This window comes from Jaculus jaculus, chromosome 2, assembly GCF_020740685.1.
Source record: "Jaculus jaculus isolate mJacJac1 chromosome 2, mJacJac1.mat.Y.cur, whole genome shotgun sequence".
Taxonomy (NCBI): domain Eukaryota; kingdom Metazoa; phylum Chordata; class Mammalia; order Rodentia; family Dipodidae; genus Jaculus; species Jaculus jaculus.
This window is the reverse complement of record NC_059103.1, coordinates 116,007,655-116,029,309: the sequence shown is the minus strand read 5'-3', so window position 1 is coordinate 116,029,309 and position 21,655 is coordinate 116,007,655. Positions and strand designations below refer to the sequence as shown.

General features: G+C 47.3%; 1 protein-coding gene across 1 annotated transcript in view; it reads right to left on the bottom strand.

Annotated features, from left to right (window-relative positions):
* Positions 1 to 10,772, bottom strand: part of Scd5 (stearoyl-CoA desaturase 5) — a 173,196-nt gene extending 162,424 nt beyond the window's left edge. Inside the window, exon 1 of the mRNA XM_004653482.2 lies at positions 10,544 to 10,772. Within this exon, the coding sequence (XP_004653539.2) occupies positions 10,544 to 10,772 (229 nt within the window). The remainder of the gene's footprint in view (positions 1 to 10,543) is intronic.
* Positions 10,773 to 21,655: the final 10,883 nt, after the last annotated feature.

Sequence of the window (21,655 nt, the reverse complement as noted above, 5' to 3'; positions counted from 1 at the left end):
GCATGCGCTACCATGTGCATCTGGCTTACATGGGACCTGGAGAATCGAACCTGGGTCCTTAGGCTTTGCAGGCATGCGCCTTAACAGCTAAGCCATGGCTCCTGATTTTATAGAAGGCAACCCTCCCTTGTGGCTCCTCAATGTTATCAGCTCGTCTGTTCATAGGCAAGCTGAACTCCCAAAGGCCATTCATTCACAGGGTCTCCTTGGTCCACCCCCAACCACCCGCTCTGTTCACAAAAATAAAATTAATTTTCTAGCCCATGAATTAAACATTGCTGCTGCTGCCGGATGAAAGACTTTAGCAACCGTCTTTTGTTGGCAAGACAAGTAGGATCCTGACATGTTCTAAAATAAGATATAAGGAGTCAGAGGGTAGGAGGGAAAGCAAGGGAGAGGAAGACATTAAAAGGGAAAATTGCAAACTCCCACTCTGGTTCAGCTCCTCCTAAGTCCCAGCCGCGTGGCTGACCTCGAAGCCTGGAGCGCTGCCTTCTGTGTGCGGGGGAATTGCCTGGAGCCATGGAGAAAATGCAGGTCCTGATTCAGTAAGTCGAGGCTGAGATCTGGAATCCTGTTTCTAAAAGCTCCCAGGTGTCTCTGGAGCTGTGAGTCAAGGACCCCCACTGGGAGCCACTAGACTCCTAAGGCTCAGGGGCAGCGGGGGAGGGGGTGTCTCGTTCTCCTCCAAATGTGGGCCAGTGAGGAGCAGCTGTTTTAAAGCCTTAAGGATACTTCAGTGGAAGAAGTGAGCTAGGAATGGGACAGCCACCACCCCTGACTATACCTCTTGGAAGCCCCTCTCCAAGCCTGCCCATGCTTCCAGCCAAGTTACACGGGGAGCTTCATAACACCTCCCCAAACTCCAGCGGCTTGCAGGCTTTGGCGGCTATCCTGTGCGCACCTGTCTCTCCTACTTGCCTGTAAGCACCACCAAATTATAAGGTTCAGAAGTGACCAAGAGCACGGAGACCACTCTGAGGCAAAGATGGAAGCTTTTATTTTGGGAGGGGTTGGGACACGAGCTGCCAGGACTGACTCTCAAGAGTGGAGCAGTCAGCTTGGGGTTACTGATAGTGGGCTTTATAGGCTCTTTAGTTGGGGCAAGGTGAGGAAGGGAAGGAATTCTTTTTTGTTGTTGTTGGGGCAGTAAATCTCGGTTCTGTACATTAGCCATAGGGAGACCAGAGTGACCGGTGAGAGATAAGGAGGCAGTCAATCTAGACGTAGAGTCTTGTTAGGCAGGGGTGGGATAGTGGCTGGGCAATTTCTTGAGGAATGTGGATGACTCACTACTCGATTGCCCTCCTGCTGTCCTCGGTGACTCCACTTTGTCGTGACCTAACACAAATCACCAGGCTGGCTTTAAACTCACAGCATTCTTCATGCCTCATGCCTCAGCCTCCAAAGCACTAGGATTACAGGCATGTACCACCAAGCCCTGCTATTAAGTATTGTTTTTGGGTTTTGTTTTTTTTTTTTTTCAAGGTAGGGTCTCACTCTGGTCCAAGCTGACCTGGAATTAACTCTGTCATCTCAGGATGGCCTTGAACTCATGGCAATCCTCCTACCTCTGCCTCCCGAGTGCTGGGATTAAAGGCGTGCCGCCACCACGCCCGGCTCTGTTTTTTTTTTTTTTTTAATTTATCTATTTTATTTATTTATTTGAGACACAGACAGGGAGAGATAGAGAGAGTGAGAATGGACATGCCAGGGCCTCCAGCCACTGCAAACTAACTCCAGACTCATGTGCCACCTTGAACCTGGGTCCTTAGGCTTTGCAGGTAAGCACCTTAGCCACTAAGCCATCTCTTCAACCCTTAAGTAATACATGATAAGAAAACTAAATAATGGTTCTGAGCCCACCTGTGTATCAGAAACACCTAGGGGAGAAAAATAAAAACTTATAAAAAGCCAGGCATCACTCTCATAGATACCAATTCAGTAGAGAAGGATAAAAACCCTGGCTTCTGAAAAGAAAAATTAAAGCTACAGAGGTGATTCTGACAGGCAGACATTTTTGGCCATCACTAGGATGAAAAAAAAAGTGAATGAATTGGCAGTTGAATGAGTGATGAGTGTATAACTGCATGGAGGACTGTGCAGCCCTCTCCTAGCCATTCACACATACAATGTACAAACAATAGCATTTCCGAGGGAGGACAGATGGCACTTATTGAGGTCCCCAATCCAGTGCCAAGGGGAATAAAATCAGAGATGAACTGCAATTACCCATACCCAGTGCTTCAGCGATCTCTCTCTCTCCCTATCTCTCTCTCTCTCTTTTCCCTTTGATTTTTCAAGGTAAGGTCTCCCATTAGCCCAAGCTGGCCTGGAATTCATTATGTAGGCTCAGGCTGGCCTTGAACTCACAGCGATCCTCCTACCTCTGCCTCCAGAGTGCTGGGATCAAAGGCGTGCACTACCACACCGCGCTTGTTAGCAGGCTTTCTTAAGCCAGGGTGCTGGCTGCAGCAAGCCTCCCCCTCTGGTGGAAGAGGCCCTGATGGAGGGGAGCACCATGTGTTGCCTGGAGGGTTCACGCTGCTCTATGCTGCACTGCCCCACTCCATTCCAGCTGCAGCCTGGTTCTGGTCCTTCTGCTGCTAGACAGAGGGACAATGAGAAGGTTTGTCTGGGCTACACTTGGAAGCAGGTTTCCAACCCAGTCCTTCTCCCTTCAAAGCCTATAGTCTTGACATTTTTGCTTTTTTTCAAACAGGGTCTTACCATGTGGGGATGGTTGGCCTAGAACTCACTCTGTATCCCAGGCTGGCCTCTAATGCAACCTTCTTGCCTCCACTTCCCAAATGCTGGAGTTACGGCCCAGCTCAAAGCCTGTATTCTTAACTCCAAGACTGTGTCACTTCTAGAGAAGCATGGAAAGGAAGGTGTGGTGGTTTAAACCACATGTCCCCCAGAAACTCATGTGTTTTGAATGTTTAGTCGCCAGCTGGCGGCAATTTGGGAGACGGAGCCTTGCTGGAAGAGGAGTGTTCCTGGTGGTGGGCTTAGGGGTTCTAGCCAGTTCCCCTTGTCATAGCTCAACTCGCTCTCTTGCTACTTCTTCCAGCTGTGACTAGAAGTGATATTGAACCTCTGATCTGTCACACTTTCTTTCCATGATAAAACCTCCCCTTGAGGGCTAGAGAGATAGCTTAGTGGTTAAGGCACTTGCCTGCAAAACCCAAGGACCCAGGTTCAACTCCCCAGATCCCAGGTAAGCCAGAAGCACAAGGTGATACATGCACACTAGGTGGCACATGTGTCTGGAATTCAACTGCAGTGGCTAAAGGCCCTGGGGTGCCAATTGTCTCCTCTCTCTCTCTCTTTCTCTCTCACATAAAAAAATAAATTAAAAGAAAAAGAAATTTCCCCTTGAGACTGTAAGCCATCAGCTGTTTTAGTTGGGGGTTTTGTCCCAGCAATGCAAAGATAACAAACGGGGATAGACTGCAAGGCAGAGAGTACAGAATATCAAAATAAAGGCTTAATGAGGACAAGGCCACCCAACCACACTTTCTGCTGAAGATCCTTACAAAGCCACCATGGCTCTGTCACCTACTGGCAAACATGTCACTGGCTTTTCCAAGCGATTGTTATAACATTATCCAATACACAAAGCTAGATAAGAGAACACTAAAACATGGCCCAGTCATAATCAAATATTTGAACTGAAAAGCTGTGCCTTACATTTGATCCACAAGTATTCAGTGACCCCCTCCACACTGGTCCACATTCCTTGGGAGATAATAAGCATCTACTTTCTGGCAAGCCCTTGCCAACTCAGAATTACTGTCCCCATTTTGTTGACAGAGAAACAGAGGCCCTCGAATTGTAAAAAGGCCTAAAGCTGAACTGTTACAAAGCCAGGATCCCAGCCTCGTTTCTCTGCTGCAGCTCAACTTCTGATTTTATGATCACAGTGCAGACTGCACTAACCTCGACCAGTTTTAGAAAAAAACTGAGGTAGTAATGCCAGCCTCAATCTATATTTACGCTTGCTGGGACCATCCACCCAGCAGAAAGCATACTTTCATTCTCTCTGGTTTGGCTGCAGTCCTGCCTGGCTGAGGCTTTTAGCCTGGACTCTATTAAAAATGCACAAGTTATAACAATAGGCTGGGACTCACAGGGTTTTAAGGAAGAGGCACCCCACTTCTTTCAAGTTTTAAGTAGTTTAATTGAGCATTAAAGATTTACAAATGATGTCAAAGAGAAGCAAGAAAGAGGGCAAGAAAACAAGTCAGAACCAAGACTCAAAGGACTGGCATCAGTTAGAAGAGTGCTTGCCTAACGTGCATGAAGATCTTCATTTGAGCCTCAGCACTCAATAAAACTAGGTGTCGTGGTACATGCCTGGAATCCCAGCACTTGGGAGGTAGAGGCAACAGAACCAGGAGCTCAAGGTCATCCTCAGCTACATATGGAATTTAGGCCAGCCTAAGCTACATAAAACCCTGTCTCAAAAAAATTAGCCCGGCATGGTCGCACACGCCTTTAATCCCAGCACTTGGGAGGCACAGGTAGGAGGATCGCCGTGAGTTCGAGGTCACCCTGAAACTCCATAGTGAATTCCAGGTCAGCCTGGGCTACAGTGAGACCCTACCTCGAAAAACCAAAAATAAATAAATAAATAAACAAACAAAATAGCTGGGCATGTTGGTACACACCTTTAATCTCAGCACTCAGGAGGTAGAGGTAAGAAGCTGACATGAGTTTGAGGCTACCCTGACACTAATTAGTGAATTCCAGGTCAGCCTCGGCTACAGCAAGACCCTACCTGGAAAAACCAAAAAACTAAACTAAAAGAAAAATAAAAGTCCCTAAGAGATTCAGCGAAATTATTTGGCCCTGTTTCTATAACCATCATGTTTTTCAACTGTGGTCAAAACCTCCAAAGAAAATGCTAGCAGCCAAGACCAAAACGAATTGTCACTTGAACCTAAAGATTCTTCCAGCCGGGCGTGGTTGTGCAGGCCTTTAATCCCAGCACTCAGGAGGCAGAGATAGGAGTATCATCGAGTTCAAGGCCACCCTGAGACTACACAGTGAATTCCAGGTCAGCCTGGGCTACAGTGAGACCCTACCTCAAAAAAACAAAAAAAAATAAAAAATAAAAAAGATTCTTCCATATAAAACAGTGGCTGGCCGGGCGTGGTGGCGCGTGTCTTTAATCCCAACACTTGGGAGGCAGAGGTAGGAGGATCGCCGTGAGTTCAAGGCCACCCTGAGACTACATAGAGAACTCCAGGTCAGCCTGAGCTAGAGTGAGACCCTACCTTGAAAAACAAAAACAGAAAGGAAGGGAGGAGGATACTTAATAGGTTGATATTGTATATATGTAATTACAATGATTGTAATGGGGAGGTAATATGATGGAGAATGGAATTTCAAATGGGAAAGTGTGGGGGTGGGGAGGGAGGGAATTACCATGGGATATATTTTATAATCATGGAAAATGTTAATAAAAAATTAAAAAAAGAAAAGAAAAACAAAAACAAACAAAAATGAAGGAAAATAGGATGGAGGAGGTTTTAGGGGAGGGTGGAAGTCCAAATGGGACTGGAGTTCATCCTTCTTTGGAAATTTTGAGCAAGAGTCCTTATTTCCAAAGCCAAACAAGAGAAACAGTGAATCATGTCAGTCTAGTGTGCTGAAAAACCTTTTATTCTGCTACTAAAGAAGAGGGGCCAGTATCACGTCCAGTAGTATTTGTGACAAGTAATAATTACTTAGTGCCTCCCAAAGGCACTATGCTGACTTCTCTATATTATCTAATTTTTCGGAACTTTATAAGCAAGTAGTAATAATACACATTTTCTTGTTTGTTTGTTTTTCAAGGTAGGGTCTAGCTCCAGCCTTTATTTGGGGGCAAGGGGGAGGGTTAGGCAGAGAGAGAGAGAGAGAGAGAGAGAGAATGAATTAGGCATGCCAGGCACTCAAGCCACTGCAAATGAACTCCAGATGCATGTTCCACTTTGCACATCTGGCTTACTTGTGTCCCAGAGAATTGAACCTGTATCCTTTTGCTTTGTAGGCAAGCGCCTTAACCACTAAGCCATTTCTTCGGCCCAATACACCATTTGTGAGAAGATGGAGGTTCAGAAATGCAACTGGTAAACTGGATTCCCATTCAGATCTGCCTCTTGACAAAGCCTTGTTTGGCCTAGAAAATCTGGGTGGGGGGGGGGGAGATAGAGTCCATGACCATGCATTCTGGGGGCTCTTTAACAAACTCAGAGATTCCACAGAAATAACTGAACAAAGACAATAGGACTCCAAGCTGTGGATGCAACCTCCACGATGACTGAGAAAAGAGCTCATCTTGGCAAGGCGATTCTCAGGATCTGACTGGGAACCCCAGCTTCTCCTAAGTCCCCTCCCTCACTCTCCCCACCTCTCAGATTCCTTGACACTCAAGAAGCCCACTCAAGATATCCAAAGCTCCCAGAACAGATGTTCGTCAGAATATCCCGTGTCTTCCCACACAATGACTGTGTTTGCTCTGGGGCAGGAGAGAATGAAGACAGCCAATCCATCTGAGAGATGTGGGAAGTCTCTTTGTTGTGTGCTGGGTACAGCCCTGGAGCCTCTGATAAAAATATAGCTCTATGGGGTACATTTAGGAGACATACATTGATAGCATTTAGGAATTAACCAGAAGTTCCTGGCATTTTGGGCCATCAACAACCAGCTGTCAGGAGATGATCAGGAAGTCCTGGGACTTGCCCAAAGATGAACTGTCTGCCATCGGCTCCACTGGGAAGGAGCCCCGAGAGTTCTGCCTCCATATCACTACTGGAGCCCCAGATTTGGTCTGTCCCTTTGGTCAGGAACTCAAACCTGCCACTCTTTCAAACTGCCATGTAGGTGGAAATTTCTCCTCCAGCTGGAGTTTGCTTTGTTTTTGAAACTCCTGAACTCATCTCCAAGGACCTGCAGGCACTCGGCGCAATCTGTCTTGGCATTCTGCCCACTCAGAAAACAGGAGGATCAGAAGAGAAAACAATGTGCTGTGTCCCCAAGGAGAATCATGAAAAGTGGGGGCTGGGCCGCAGAGGAGGTTGACATGAAACGACTTGATGGAGTTTTTAAGAGAATTTTATTTATTGATTTAGGCGTGTGGTTGCCCTGTGCCAGAGTCTCCTGCTGCTGCAAATGAACACCAGATTCTGGTCCTACTGTTTTTCTCACGCGTATGTGGATGGCTTGGGAATTGAACATGGGCTGGTAGGTTTTGTAAGCAAGCACCTTTAACGTGCTGAGCCACCTTCCCAACCCCTACTTGATAGATTTTGTTTGTTTGGCTGGTTTTTGGTTTTTCAAGGTAGGGTCTCACTCTAGTCCAACCTGACCTGGAATTCCCTAGGTAGTCTCAGGATGGCATTGAACTCACAGTGATCCACTTACCTCTGCCTCCTGAGTGCTGGGGATTAAAGGCATGTGCCACCATGCCTGGCTCTTTCTTTTCTTTTCTTTTCTTTCTTTTTTTTATTTCTATTTTTTTGAGGTACAGTCTCACTCTAGCACAGGCTGACCTGGCACCCACTCCGTAGTCCCAAGCTGGCCTCAAACTCAAGGTGATCCTCTACCTCTGCCTTCCAAGTGCTGGGATTAAAGTCGTGTGCCACCAGATCCAGTTTTGCTTGATGCTTGATGGATTTTACTTAATAGATGACATCTACCAGAAGAATCACTCCCCACATACCACCCACCTAGAATATCCCTTGGGTGTATTGCATGGGTGGCTCCAGTTCCCATGGCATCCTCAGGGATAGAGAATGGCAGGCGATGGATGGGCTAAGCCTTGGCAACTCGGGTCATTGAGTGATGGAGCAGACTGTTGGAACAAGAACCCAGCCCTAGTGCTGAATCCATCCACGAAGGAAATGGCAGAGAATGACTCCACCTGGGTGGTGGTGGGGGATATGTGGGCTAAGGCACCAGGGTTTTCACTGAAAGTGACTTTGAGTCAACTGTGCCTCTAGTCCCTTTGATTACCACGGTCACACCCTATCCCAGGCTGACCTGGAACTCACTCTTATAGCTGCAGGCTGGCCTCCAATTCCATGTGATTCTCTTACATCAGCCTCCCAAGTGCTGGGATTGAAGGTGTGTACCACCACACCTGGCCACAACCAATTTAGTTTAGATCTGATCATCCCCCACTTCTTCCCCCAAAAGATAGTCACCAAATAAGATCCATTGTTTGGCATGTTTCTGAGTCACTAAGTTTGGACCTTGAAACTAAAACATCTACAACTGGCTGCTCTTTTTTGTTATTTTTTTGTTTTTGTTTTGTTTTAGAGAGCAACGAAGGTAGGGAGACTTTAGAGACCAGAATGACATGAGTTCTGCTCTAGGCAAATAACTCAGAAAGGTACAAGAGTGGGTGGTATCACCCCCAGAAGGAAACCAGGTTCCTGCCTGATACCAAGCTTCCCTGAGATGGCTTCAGAAGTCTTGGGCTGAGTGACATGGCCTCTAGCCGAAGTCTTTCAGGACAAAGATGTCATCTTTGTCACTGAGAACAGTCTGGCGAGGGCAGAGGTGACTCGGCAAACCTGAGGCAAAGGGCCTTATCCTGTGGTTCCTGGACAAATGCCAGGGTCTCGGGGCTCAGTGGCTGGAGCCTGTAGACCTCACAGAGATCCAGGCATGTAAGATAATATTTTAAGAGCTCACTTCTCCCTGAGAGCTCTCAGAACACCACAGCTATTAAAGATCAGCCCCAAGCCCCAGAGGCGGGTGGACTCTGGTGTTCTATGCACTGCCTCACCTCCGGACGCCAGGTGAGAGCCAGGAGCAAGATGGAGCGACCCTGGTGGGCATGAGAGCCTGTGTCCGTGGAATACTGGCTTACCAACCATCATATACCATTGTCGATTAGAGAAAAAATACAGAAAAAAACCATAAAGACAACGATGAAAACGAAAGGGATGTGGGCTGGAGAGATGGCTTAATAGTTAAGGCACTTGCCTGCAAAGCCAAAGGACCCAGGTTCCACTCCCCAGGACCCACGTAAGCCACATGCACATTTAGTTTAGAGGTCCTCACACGCTCATTCTCTCTCCCTCCCCTTCTCTCTCTTATACCTCTCTCTGCTTGCAAATAAATAAATTAAGTTAAATTAAAAAACAATAAATGAAGCGATGAGGGAAGAGAGTATCTGGAGCTTCCGAGGAGTTTTTAAAGGCTTTAGTGATTCCTAAAGACTCCTACGCCTATCACCATCTCTCAACACTGGGTTTCCTCTCTGAACCACACCCCCGATGAGGTACCCCTGTTCTGGAGAGGTTTGTTGCCAAGACAAGGGTCTGAAGGACTTCATGGGAAGGCTTGGCACAACCCCAGTGGCCTTAGTACTAGGCACCAGCAGCTGGGTCTATACCAAATAAGCTTTGTAGGAAAAGGTCTTCTCATTGGCGTCTGCTGTCTTCCCTTCTGGAAATAAACGTAGGGTGTTTCTCTTGCGCCTTGCCTCAGAGACCTCAGAAACTGGAGTTGACAGGGCTCCTCCGATTACCTGTTCGGAGTCCCAGCTCAGCCTATGGCAGCGTGTCTGGCTCGGTTGCTGTCTGACTTTGGCTGTGGCGACAGAAGCTAAAACTAGTCACTGGGACCAGGAAAGCCTACTAGGTGATTCTCAGATCAGCAACTATGGTTGCGCAGGTTCCTGGGAGCCTGCAACCGGTCCCCTGCCTTGTGGGGGATGGGGTCACCGGTCCTGTGGTGAGTGGGGGAGGATGCAAAAAAGAAAGTGTCCTAGCCGGGGCGTGGTGGCGCACGCTTTTAATCCCAGCACTCGGGAGGCAGAGGTAGGTGGATCGACGTGAGTTCAAGGCCACCCTGAGACTCCATAGTGAATTTCAGGTCTGCCTGAGCTAGAGTGAGACCCTGCCTCGGAAAAAGAGAGAGAGGGAGAGAGAGAGAGAGAGATAGGTGCTCTAGAGGAAGGAGACAGACCCGCACCGACCAGGTGGGGAGAGTGTCGAGAACTCTGCACAGCCACGTTGGGAGCTTAATGCTGGGGCCCCCGCGCTCTGGCTGGTTCTCCGAGAAACTTCTGAAGTCGAAGTGCAGCTGGCCATAGAAGACCAAGCAGCCGGCTCGGGCAGGGGCTCGGGGCCGCGGGAAGGGCGCTAGTTACTTCCATCTGATGCGCACACACCAACACTCCATCCTCTGACCGTCCGCCGGCCCCCGCCCTCTAGATCCCTTTCTCGCCTTAACTCTGTCCCTGGGTCAGTGACCCCGAGAAGCCGAAAGGCGACAGCCATTACCCCAGGGACCCGTCCTGTCCACGTTCGCCGGACCCCGAGAGTCAGCCTGGGGCCAGCCTTGGGCGCGCAGAGGTGGCGCCGCAGGGGGCGCGGGCCAGGGTCCCTCTCCACCAGCGGCTGCGCTTGCTGGGGTGGCGCGCCGCGGAAAGGGTGGGGAGCGGGCAGAAGTTGAAAATACCTGGACGGAAAGCCTCGGCAGTCCCGAAGGACGGGGACAGGCTAGCCGGGGCGCCTCCGGGACGCTCGCCGGGACTTACCCCAGAGCAGAGTGAGCGGCTGGGCTTTGGGGATGAGCAGCAGGGAGTAGGCGGCCGCCAGGTGCAGCAGGCTCATGAGGACCACGTTCCTCCACACGATGCTCAGCCGCTGCCCGCGCGCGCCCGGCTTCTCCGGGACCCCGTCGGCCGGCGCTCGGAGCCCCGCGCGGGCGTCCTCCGTGGCCTCGCTGCGAGACGCCGTCCCCGCGTGGGCGGCCGGGCCCTGCATGGCTGGGGACCCGTGCGCCGCGCAGCCTTCGAACGGGGGTCTCGGCGCCTCGCGTCCCCGCCCTCGCCGCCCGGCTCCCGGCTGGTTCAGCGCGGCCGAGCGAGGCCGATCCGGGCGGCGGGCATCTGTTGCTGGCGCGTCACCCGTGCCGGGGCCCCGGCGCTACTCAGCGGCGAGGAGGCGGCGGCGAGCGCGCGGAGGAGGGGCGGGGAGGGTCGCGCCAGGGGACACTCGAGGGAGCCGCGGTGGCTGGAAGCCCTGCGTAGCTACAGCCAATCAGAGTCGCCTGTGGGGCTCTTAAAGAGAAAGGCGCCCCCGGGCCTCCCCGGCCTGGTCTCCCCGGGCTTGGGATGGGGGGCAACCCGGGAGCCCTCAAATGGTATTTGGCAGCGTTGGGATTGTGGGAGGAATGTCATGAGACTCCTAGGAGAGAACACCTTCCAAGAGGTTCACAGACCTTGTGGGGTGTGTGTCCAGATAAACACTTTAAAAAAATTATTTATTTATTTATTTATTTATTTATTTATCCATTTATTAGAGCGAGAGACAAAGAGGCAGACAGACAAGAGACAGAGAGAATGGGCGCGCCAGGGCCTCCAGCCACTGCAAACGAACTCCAGACGTGTGCGCCCCCTTGTGCATCTGGCTTAAGTCCTGGGGAATGGAACCGAGGTCCTTTGGCTTTGCAGGCAAGCGCCTTAACCACTAAGCCATCTCTCCATCACCTAAGCCCCCCCCCCCTTTTTTTTTTTTTTGAGAAGTCCCTCAACCTTTCTCAAACCACGGGCCATCTGTGTTGGAGAATTTAAACTATTTGCTTGGAGTCGCAGCACAGGTTAAGGCCAGCTCCACCATGAGAATCTTAAGACCTTGTGTCTGTGTGTGTAAGGCTCCCTGGGGCAGGGCACGTTTGGAGGACCCTTGCTCAGCTCACAGTAGGCAGCCTCGGATGAGACGGGCACACAGTAAGAGCTCACCCCGTGCCTGTTGAGGGATGCAGAGATTTGGGGTTGCTTAGCAGCCTGCAGTGCCAGCCCCCCGCTGGGCCTATCCACCGTACAGTTCTGTTTATGGTCAATTCTCGCTGTCCTCTTAGCCAAGCAGGACAGAACAATCAATACTTTAAGTAGTGCGGTGGGAACCGGGCTTTAGAAAAGATCATACGGAATGTTCCAAGGAAATTTAACCTGCAAAAACTACCTGCGCCTCTCCGGATGGTTTACAGCTGTCCAGGGAGTAGGAGCTCTGAGGGAGCTGGGGAGCTGGGAGGTGAGGGAGGGGGATAAGGTCTCTCACTCTAGCTCAGTCTGACCTGGAATTCACTATGAAGTCTCAGGGTGGCCTCGAACTCATGGCAATCCTCCAACCTCTGCCTCCCGAGTACTGGGATTAAAGGCATGCGCCACCACGCCCGGCTTGTTTGGTTTAAATATTTAACTTATTTAGAATGACCCATATTCCACAACAAGGAGGATCCCTGCGGAGGAGGGCGGTCAGGGAGGAGGCTAACAATGGTACCAACTTGACTGTATTCACTGAGTACAAAACTAATTTAAAAAAATTAACTTATTGGGGACACAGAGACAGTGAGTATGGGCACTCCAGGGCCTCCCAGTACTGCAAAGGAACTCCAGATGTATGCACCACCTTGTGCATCTGGCTTTACGTGGGTACTGGGGAATTGGACCTAGGTCATCAGGCTTTGCAAGCAAGTGTCTTTAACCACTGGGCCATCTCCCAGCCCTGTTTGTTCTTTGCTCAACACAAATATCCTTAGGAGGGAAACAGAACTAGTTCTCTCCTTCCAGCTTGCAAATTCTCTATGAATCTGGGTTTGAAAGGTTGACACAATGCTGATTTAGAAAGCTGTTGTTTTCATTACTCGATAAAACTCCTTTCCAGGGCTGGAGAGATGGCTTAGCGGTTATGCGCTTGCCTGTGAAGCCTAAGGACCCCGGTTGGAGGCTCGGTTCCCCAGGTCCCACGTTAGCCAGATGCACAAGGGGGCGCACGCGTCTGGAGTTCGTTTGCAGTGGCTGGAAGCCCTGGCGCGCCCATTCTCTCTCTCCCTCTACCTGTCTTTCTCTCTGTGTCTGTCGCTCTCAAATAAATAAATAAAAAAGTTAAAAAAAAAAAAAACTCCTTTCCAGGACGAGAGACAGAGAGAGAGAGAAATAATCACCAAGGAATGAGTGGGTGAAGGGCCACAAACCAGCATCTTATGGATATCAGACCTGGGCCAATCCAACCAGCCTGATAAACAATGTTTAATTTTAAGCTGAGGTCAGGCTGAGGCTTGAGGAACCTGGCCCTGAGCTGCTGTGTGGCCAAGCATCCCATGGAGCTGACACCATAGATCTAAAGGAAATTTGCCTGGGGACCAGGTACATGTCCGTGCTACATAATGGCAGTGAGACAATGGAACATGAAACTGGAGGTGTGAATGTCATTTGCTGCCCAACATGAGCTTATATGAACCACTTTTTCTTCCTCAACTGTTCTGCCTCATTCCTACTGGAACCACGTGAGCTGTGTTGCTCTCTGGTTTACCTCTCCTTTCTCTCCGGGGTGGACTAGTCATGTGGCCCAAAGCCTCTCTGTATTAGAGACTCCCTTCACTCTCCCTCTCAGTGTTCAGTCACTAGTTTGGCATTTATGAAACGCCTGCTGCCTCTAGAAGGTGAAGACAGATGGGCCTCTAGAACTCACCTCAGAGTGAGTGTGCTCTCGCTGCTGATGACCGTCCCCTGGAGCATCACGTGCCATTCGGGCCCACTGCCCTTCTTCTATGTTGGCATGGATCTCACTACATTCTCTTGGCTACTGGTCAAGACCCTAGAAGTGGATGAGGATTGATCTCATTCCAGGATGCAGGTGAGACACTAACCTCTACCCTATCGAATAAACAATTGTCAAAATAGTGGTAAGTGCAGATAAATCAAGGGACTAGTTCATTCACTGGAGAGTCAGGGGGGACGGGGAGTTATGCTTGGGGGAGGGTCTGTATATATAGTTGTAATAAAATACACATAAGCTAAAATTTGCCATACTTGTCATTTTATTATTTACTTTTTTAGGTTTGTTTTTATTTATTTGAGAGAAAGAGACAGAGAGAAACAGACAGGGAGGAGAGGGAAACAGAGAGAAAGAGAAAGAGTGCATCAGGGCCTTCAGCTGCTGCAAATGAACTCCAGATGCATGTGCCCCTTTGTGCATCTGGCTTACATGGGTCCTGGGGAATCGATCCTGAGTCCTTTGGCTTTGTAGGCAAGCACATTAACCACTAAGGTATCTCTCCAGCCCTGGATCCTATTTTCTAAATTATATTTTATTTATTTATTGGAGAGAGAGAATAGTCATGTCAGGGCTTCTAGACCCTGCAAATGAACTCCAGACACATACTCCTCCTTGAACATCTGGCTTATGTGGGTCCTGGGGAATCGAACTGGGGTCTTTTGGCTTTGCAGGCAAGTGCCTTAACCACTAAGCAATCTCTCCAGCCCCTATTATTTACTTATTTGAGAGAGGGGGCAGATAGAGAATGGGTGTGCCAGAGCCTCTCCCAACTGCAAACAAACTCCAGATGAATGCACCACCTTATGCATCTGGCTTTATATGGGTACTAGCAAGTCTGGGGAATAGAACCACTGAGCCATCTCTCCAGTCCCATACTTGCCATTTTATTGTTTGTTTATTTGAGGTAGGGTCTCAGTCTAGCCCAGGCTGACCTGGAATTCACTCTGTAGTCTCAGGGTGCTCTTGAACTCACGGTGATCCTCCTACCTCTGCCTCCCGAGTGCTGGGGTTAAAGGTGTGTGCCACCATACTGGGCTCTTACTTGCCATTATAAATCTTTTGTTGTTGTTTATTTTTTTAATTTATTTATTTGAGAGTGACAGACAGAGAAAAAGAGGCAGAGAGAGAGAGAGAGAAAATGGGCATGCCAGGGCCTAGAGCCACTGCAGACGAATTCCAGACGCATGCGCCCCCTTGTGCACCTGGCTAACATGGGTCCTGGGGAATTGAACCTCGAACCAGGGCCCTTAGGCTTCACAGGCAAGCGCTTAACTGCTAAGCCATCTCTCCAGCCCATACTTGCCATTTTAAATGCACAACTCGGTAATGCTAAGTATATTCACATTATTGTGTAGCCAATCTATAAAACGATTTCTGGGCTGGAGAACTGGCTCAGCAGTTAAGGTACTTGCCTGCAATGCTTAACTACCTGGATTTGATTCCCCCAGTACCCAGGTAAAACCAGATGCACAAAGTGGCACATGCATCTGGAGTTCATTTGCAGTGACTAGAAGCCTTGGTGCACCCATTCTGTTTTTCACTCTCTCTCTCTTTGCAAAGAAATAAATACAACATTAAAACAAACAAACAAAGACAAGCCAGGTGTGGTGGCGCATGCCTTTAATCCCAGCGCTCGGGAGGCAGAGGTAGGAGGTTCCCTATGAGTTCAAGGCCACCCTGAGACTACGTAGTGAATTTTCCAGGTCAGCCTGGGCTAGAGTGAAACCCTACCTTCAAAAACCATATGTGTGTGTGTGTGTGTAATTATAAAATTACACACACACACACACACATATATATATATGTATATGTATGTATATATATATACACATATATATATGTGTGTATATATATATATATATATATATATATATATATATCCTGCTACAAAAGTGAAAATCTATACCTGCTGAACAGTAATTCCCCACTGACTCCCCTCTCCCTTGCCCCTAGTGACCATGTCACCCCTTTCTGCTTCTACGAGTGGAACTTGAGCTGTGTCACATAAAGTGAAATAAGCCATCCAGCAGCTATCTTCTTGTGACTAGCTTATCTGGGTTGCAGCTCAGATCAGAATTTCAAACCTTTTAAAGCCTGAACAACATCCCACCGCTTGCGTAAGCCATGTTTTGTTAACTTGGTCATTTGTTCACAGACGAGGGCATCACTAACACCTCTGGGCCGCTGTGACCAAGATGTGTACTGAGCACATCTTTTTGTGCTCATGCTTTGGATTTTCTTGGATATACACCCAAGGTACTGTTAGAGCGCGTGGTAATTCTGTCTGATTTCTGAGGAGTCACTGCCTTGTTTTCCCACAGTACTTGCATCATTTCGCATGCTCACCACAGTGCACAGGGTTCCCATTTCTCCACAGCTCCACCAGCACCGATGATCTTCTTCTTCAGATAATAGCCATCCTAATTCATGAATGTGCAGCCATATTTCATTGTGGTGTTTGATTGCATTTCCTCAGTCTTTGGTGATGCTGAGCATCTGTTATGTGCTTGTTGGCCATTTGTACATCATTTTTGAAGAAATATATTTGCCATTTTTTTGTGTGTGCACATGGGCATAAAAGTGTGCATAAGTGTATATACGTGTGTGGTTATGCATGTGTGGACATGTGGAGGCCAAAGGACAACCTAAAGTGTTGTTCCTAAGGCACCATTCACCTTTTGTTTATTGATCAATTTTGGAGACAGTCTCTTTGACCTAGAGCTCGCCTTGTGCAGCTAGCTTTACATGGGTACGGGGAAATTGAACTCAGGTCCATAGCTTTGTAGGCAAGCACCTTAACTGCTGAGCCATCTCTCTATCCCTCTCTCTCTCTTTTTTTTTTCTGGTTTTTTGAGGTAGGGTCTCACTGTAGCTTAGGATGACCTGGAATTCACTCTGTAGTTTCAGGGTGGCCTCAAACTCTCAGCGATCTCCTACCTCTGAGTGCTGGGATTAAAGGCGGGCGGCTGGCTTGTCTTATTTTTTGAAACAGTGTCTCTCATTGAAGCTGGAGTTCACTGATTTGACTAGACTTGTTAGATAGCAAGTCCTAGGGATCTTCCTGTCTCCACCTCCCCAGCACTGAGATGATAGCAGCCAATACCCAGCTTTTATGTGGGTGTTGGGGATCCAAACTCAGGTCCTCATGAATTTATGGCAAGCATTTTACCCATCAAGCCATCTCCTAAGCCCCCAAATCTCGACTTTTTTTTTCATTTGTTTGATGTCTCAACTGAGTGTTCTGGTGAAAGCAATGTTACTCCCAGAAATGCTAAATCTTTTTGTCTTAATTTCTTCCTCTTTAAATTTTTTTTTATCCTAGCCCGATGTGGTGGTGCATCCCTTTAATTCCAGCACTTGGGAGGCAGAGGTAGGAGAATCATTGTGAGTTCAAGGACAGCCTGGGACCGCAAAATGAGTTCCAGGTCAACTTGGGCTAGAGCAAGACCCTATCTTAGAAAAAAAAAATTATTCTACTTGAGAATTTCATTTATTCATTCAGTCAGTTAGTTATAGGGTCTTACCATGTAGCCCAGGTGGCCTCCTGCTTCTGCCTCCTAAGGACTGGGATTATAGGTTTGTACCAACACATCTACTTCCTCTTTTGGAAAATAAAGATAATAACACTTCCTTTATAGTATTCCTGTAGCAACTAAAGTTAACATGTAAGGTGACTGAAAAAGTGTGTGGCATGTAGCAATTCATAATTTTTTGTTGTTAGTTTTCCGAGGTAAAGTCTCACCCTAGCCCAGGCTGACCTGGCATTCACTATGTAGTCTCAAGGTGGCCTCCAACTTTTGGCAATCCTCCTACCCCTGCCTCCGTAAGTGCTGGGATTAAAGGCGTGTGCCACCACGCCCAGTAATAATTCATAAATATTGATTATAATCCCCCTAATCTTTGTAATAATTACATTTGAAGATAGATTCCGAAAAAAAAAAATAGGAGCCAGTTAAAGAAGAAAACAAAGCCCTGTTTTAAACATCCAGAGGACACCTTGGGCAAGCACTTGAATAGCTAGGCCTGGAGGTCAGCTGAAGGTAATGGCTTAGTCATCAGTCAATGTAGTGAAGTTCACAGCCATGGGAATGGATGGCCCAGGATGGCAGAAAGAGAAAAGGGGTCAGCACAACATCATGGTGAACAGCTTACTCATGAGCATGGCAAAGAAACGAGCCAGTGGTGTGACCCAAGGCAGGAAAACCCAGCAGAGTGTGGGAGAGCAGGCGTCACAATACAGAACATGGCAGAAAGGCAGGGAAGAGGGGGAATGCAGAGCCCCCTGCGTACGGAGGTCATCGCTGGCCTTTGCTGAGGGCTTGTTGGTGAGTGATAGGAACAGAACTGACATGGTAAACTACAAGGAGCAACAAGCATAGCATGGGTATGTGAACTGATTTTCTAGAAACGTAGCAGTAAAGAGGAGAAGCATGGGGAAGCAAAGTTGAGCACTTGTCTATGTGTATGGTTAGAAGACAAGACCAGGCTCATTCTAAACATACTACTTATTTCTTTGCATACAGACAGACACAGAGAGAAGAGAGACAGAGACAGAGAGAGTGAGAGAGAAAATGGGCACAACAGGGTCTCCAGCCATTGCAAATGAGCTCCAGATGCTTGCACCACTTTGCGCATTTGGCTTTACATGGGTAATGGGGAATCGCACCCCAGGTTTTAGGCTTTGCAGGCAAGCACCTTAACTGCTGAGTCAACTCTCCAGCACCCAGGCTTATTCTAACTGGCTGGCTGAAAAGGAATGAAAGGAGGCAACAGATCAAAAGTGTGAGAAAAATCCCACCACTCGGGAGGCAGAGGTAGGAGGATCATAGTATGTTCAAGGCCACCCTGAGACTAATTCCAGGTCAGCCTGGACTACAGTGAGACCCTACCTGGCCAAAAAAAAAAAAGTAAGGAAAGTGATGCTTCCCAAGTGAGAGAGTTACATGGACAGGGCGGGACAAGGATTCAGGGACAGCCTTTCTTTGGAGATAGAAGAAATAAAGGGAGGGCAGACCTCCTTTATAGAGTGACAGAGGAGGTGCCAGCCAACAAGACCTGAAAGACAGGCTGACCTAGCAGGGCTGGACAGGTGAGAAAAGACTTAAGAGATGGAGTGAGCCTGGCACAGGGCCTGACGCATGGTCATGATTTCATCCCCCATTTTTTTTCTTTTAAACCACAACAAAAATATTTTAAGAAGAAAATGTACAGGGTTGTTCATTAGAAGACATGCTTCTGCAAAATGTTAACAGACAACAGTCCTGAGGAGAGTACAAAACACAACCAAGAGTTAAGAGTTATGGAAACTATGTTGGAAATTAAGTACTTGTCTATAGACGTTTACTACTATATTAGGAGTGACAGTGTAGGAAACGTCTAATTATCTTTGCTTCATGGGAATACAATCAGATGGTACAATTAGAACACATCAACACAGGCCTGGAAAGGGTTAACACTACCGCCAATTCTAGTTTGGAGGACATCAGCTTGGTAAAGTGTTCTCCTAAGTTCTTCATCTTAGAAGGCTTAGGAAATAGAAGAGGGGCATAAAGACACTTCATATATAAAAGGGCCAGCAACAATTAACATTACTAATTATAACTTACTAATTATAGAAGAATTACCGAGACACCCTTTATATGTTAACTCAGCTTCCACTTTTTAAAAAAAATTTTTATTAGAATTTTCCATGATTATAAAATCAGCTTCCACTTTTGAAGCAAAATTTAGAATCTCTGGCTTGGTAGGAAAATAGGTTGATAATACTGATAAAAATAAAAACTTTAAACCACTCGTACCTTTAGGGAACAGTGCCAGTGATGATCAACAGACTTATTTCTGATGCACAAGCCTATCTCATCAAATATAATAAGGCAAACAGATGTAGAGCAGGCTTTCAAATAGAAGGGCTACTCAAACGGCAGGTTGTACTAATTAAAAATAGCAGATTTGGGACCAGGGAGATGGCCCAGTGATTGTGCTTATTTGCAAAGCTTGCTGCCTGGAGTCAATTCCCAGCACACATATAAAGCCAGATGCACAAAGTGGTGCACGTGTCTGGAGTTTGTTTACAGTGGCAAGAGGCCCTGAAGCACCCATTCTCATTCTCTGTCTGTCTGTCTGTGCATTTCTCATAATAAATAAATAACTAAATGAACAAATAAATGTTTTTCAAAAAAGAAAATAAAAATAGCAGAAATGGTGCTAGGCATGGTGGCTCACACCTAAAATCCCAGCACTGAGACTGAAGTAGACGGATTGCCATGAGTTTGAGGACAGCCTGAGTTATAGAGTAATTATCCTAACGAAACATAAGTCTTGCCTTCTAAACCAATTCCTTTTGTAAATGTTACTAAAAGCAGAACTATATTATTTAGTTATTTTTCAGAATTTTTTTAAAGACCTTCCTTTAGAACAAGAATTAGGTTTCTTAAAACAGGCATGGTGGTGCACACCCTTAATCCCAGCACTGCAGACACAGAGGTAGGAGGATTGCTGTAAATTTGAGGCCAGCCTGGGACTACAGAGTTCCAGGTAGGTCAGCCTGAGCTAGAATGAGACTGTACCTCAAAAAGGAAAAAAGAAAGTATTTGGTCCACTTTGGATTGATTTTTGTGCAGAGTAAGAGATATGGGCATAAAGTGGATTAAAATTTGGCCTTGGGCTGGAGAGATGGCTTAGCGGTTAAGCGCTTGCCTGTGAAGCCTAAGGACCCCGGTTCGAGGCTCGGTTCCCCAGGTCCCACGTTAGCCAGATGCACAAGGGGGCGCACGCGTCTGGAGTTCGTTTGCAGTGGCTGGTGGCCCTGGTGCCCCATTCTCTCTCCCTCTCTCTATCTGCCTCTTTCTGTCCCTCTCTGTCTCTCTCAAATAAATAAACAAAAATAACAAAAAAAAATTAAAAAAAAAATTTGGCCTTGAAAAATAACTTAAATTCACATTTTAAAACAGATTTTTCAAAAATTTTGGAAATAGCATCAATGACTATAAATAGACTTAATTAGACTAGCAGCATTAGCAAGGTCCACGTTCAATGAGAGACCTATCTCAAAAAATGGGGTAGAGGGCTGGAGAGATGATTTAGCGATTAAGGCATTTGCCTGCAAAGCCAAAGGATCCAGGTTCAATTCTCCAGGACCCACCAAGACACACATAAGCCATATGCACAAGGGGGCGCGTGCATCTGGAGTTCTTTTGCAATGGCTGGAGGCCCTGGTGTGTCCATTCTCTCTGTCTTTCTCTCTGTCTCTCTCTCTCTCAAATAAAAAACATATTTTTTTAATAAGGTAGAGTTGGAGAAATGACTCAGTGCCCATGCTCTATCTGCCTCTCTCTCTCTTTCCAATAAATAAACAAATATTCTAAAATCTTGGGGCTGGAGAAATGACTTAGTGGTTAAGCGCTTGCCTATGAAGCCTAAGGACCCAGGTTCAAGGCTCGATTCCCCAGGACCCATGTTAGCCAGATGCACAAGGGGGCGTACATGTCTGGAGTTCATCTGCAGTGGCTGGAGGCCCTGGCACACTCATTCTCTCTTTCTCTCTCTCCCTCTTTCTCTGCCTGTCACTTTCAAATAAATAAATAAAAATAAAAGATATTAAAAAATAAAATATTTTTTAAAATTCTATAACAAAATGAACCCCACAAGGCCACTGACTCAGAGGAAGTTCTGAATGATCATGGCTCTTTAGCTCCTGAGTCAGTAGTCCACCTAAGAGCTGAGATAAGGCTTTGTCACTCTTAAGGACACCCCAAAAGTCCTATATCACCAAGATGGACAATTTCTTGTATTTAACACTTTATATTTTAACAGGGGAGGGGAGAACATGTGTAGGGAAATAGTGTAGGAAGACATGAGAAAACAAGATTTTTTTAAGGCAGTTTCCATTAAAGATTGAGGCTCAAAGAGAGAACCAGGAGATGCCACTCCTTATGCCATCTTGCCCTGAACTCTCCTCAACCTACCAAACCAATCTGGTCTTCCCCTGCCTATAAAGGCTCTTGTCTTCCTGTCCTGACCCCACCCAGCTCAGCTCCGCCCAACTTAGCTCAGCTCAGTATATCTCAGCTGTTTTGCTGCTGCTGCTG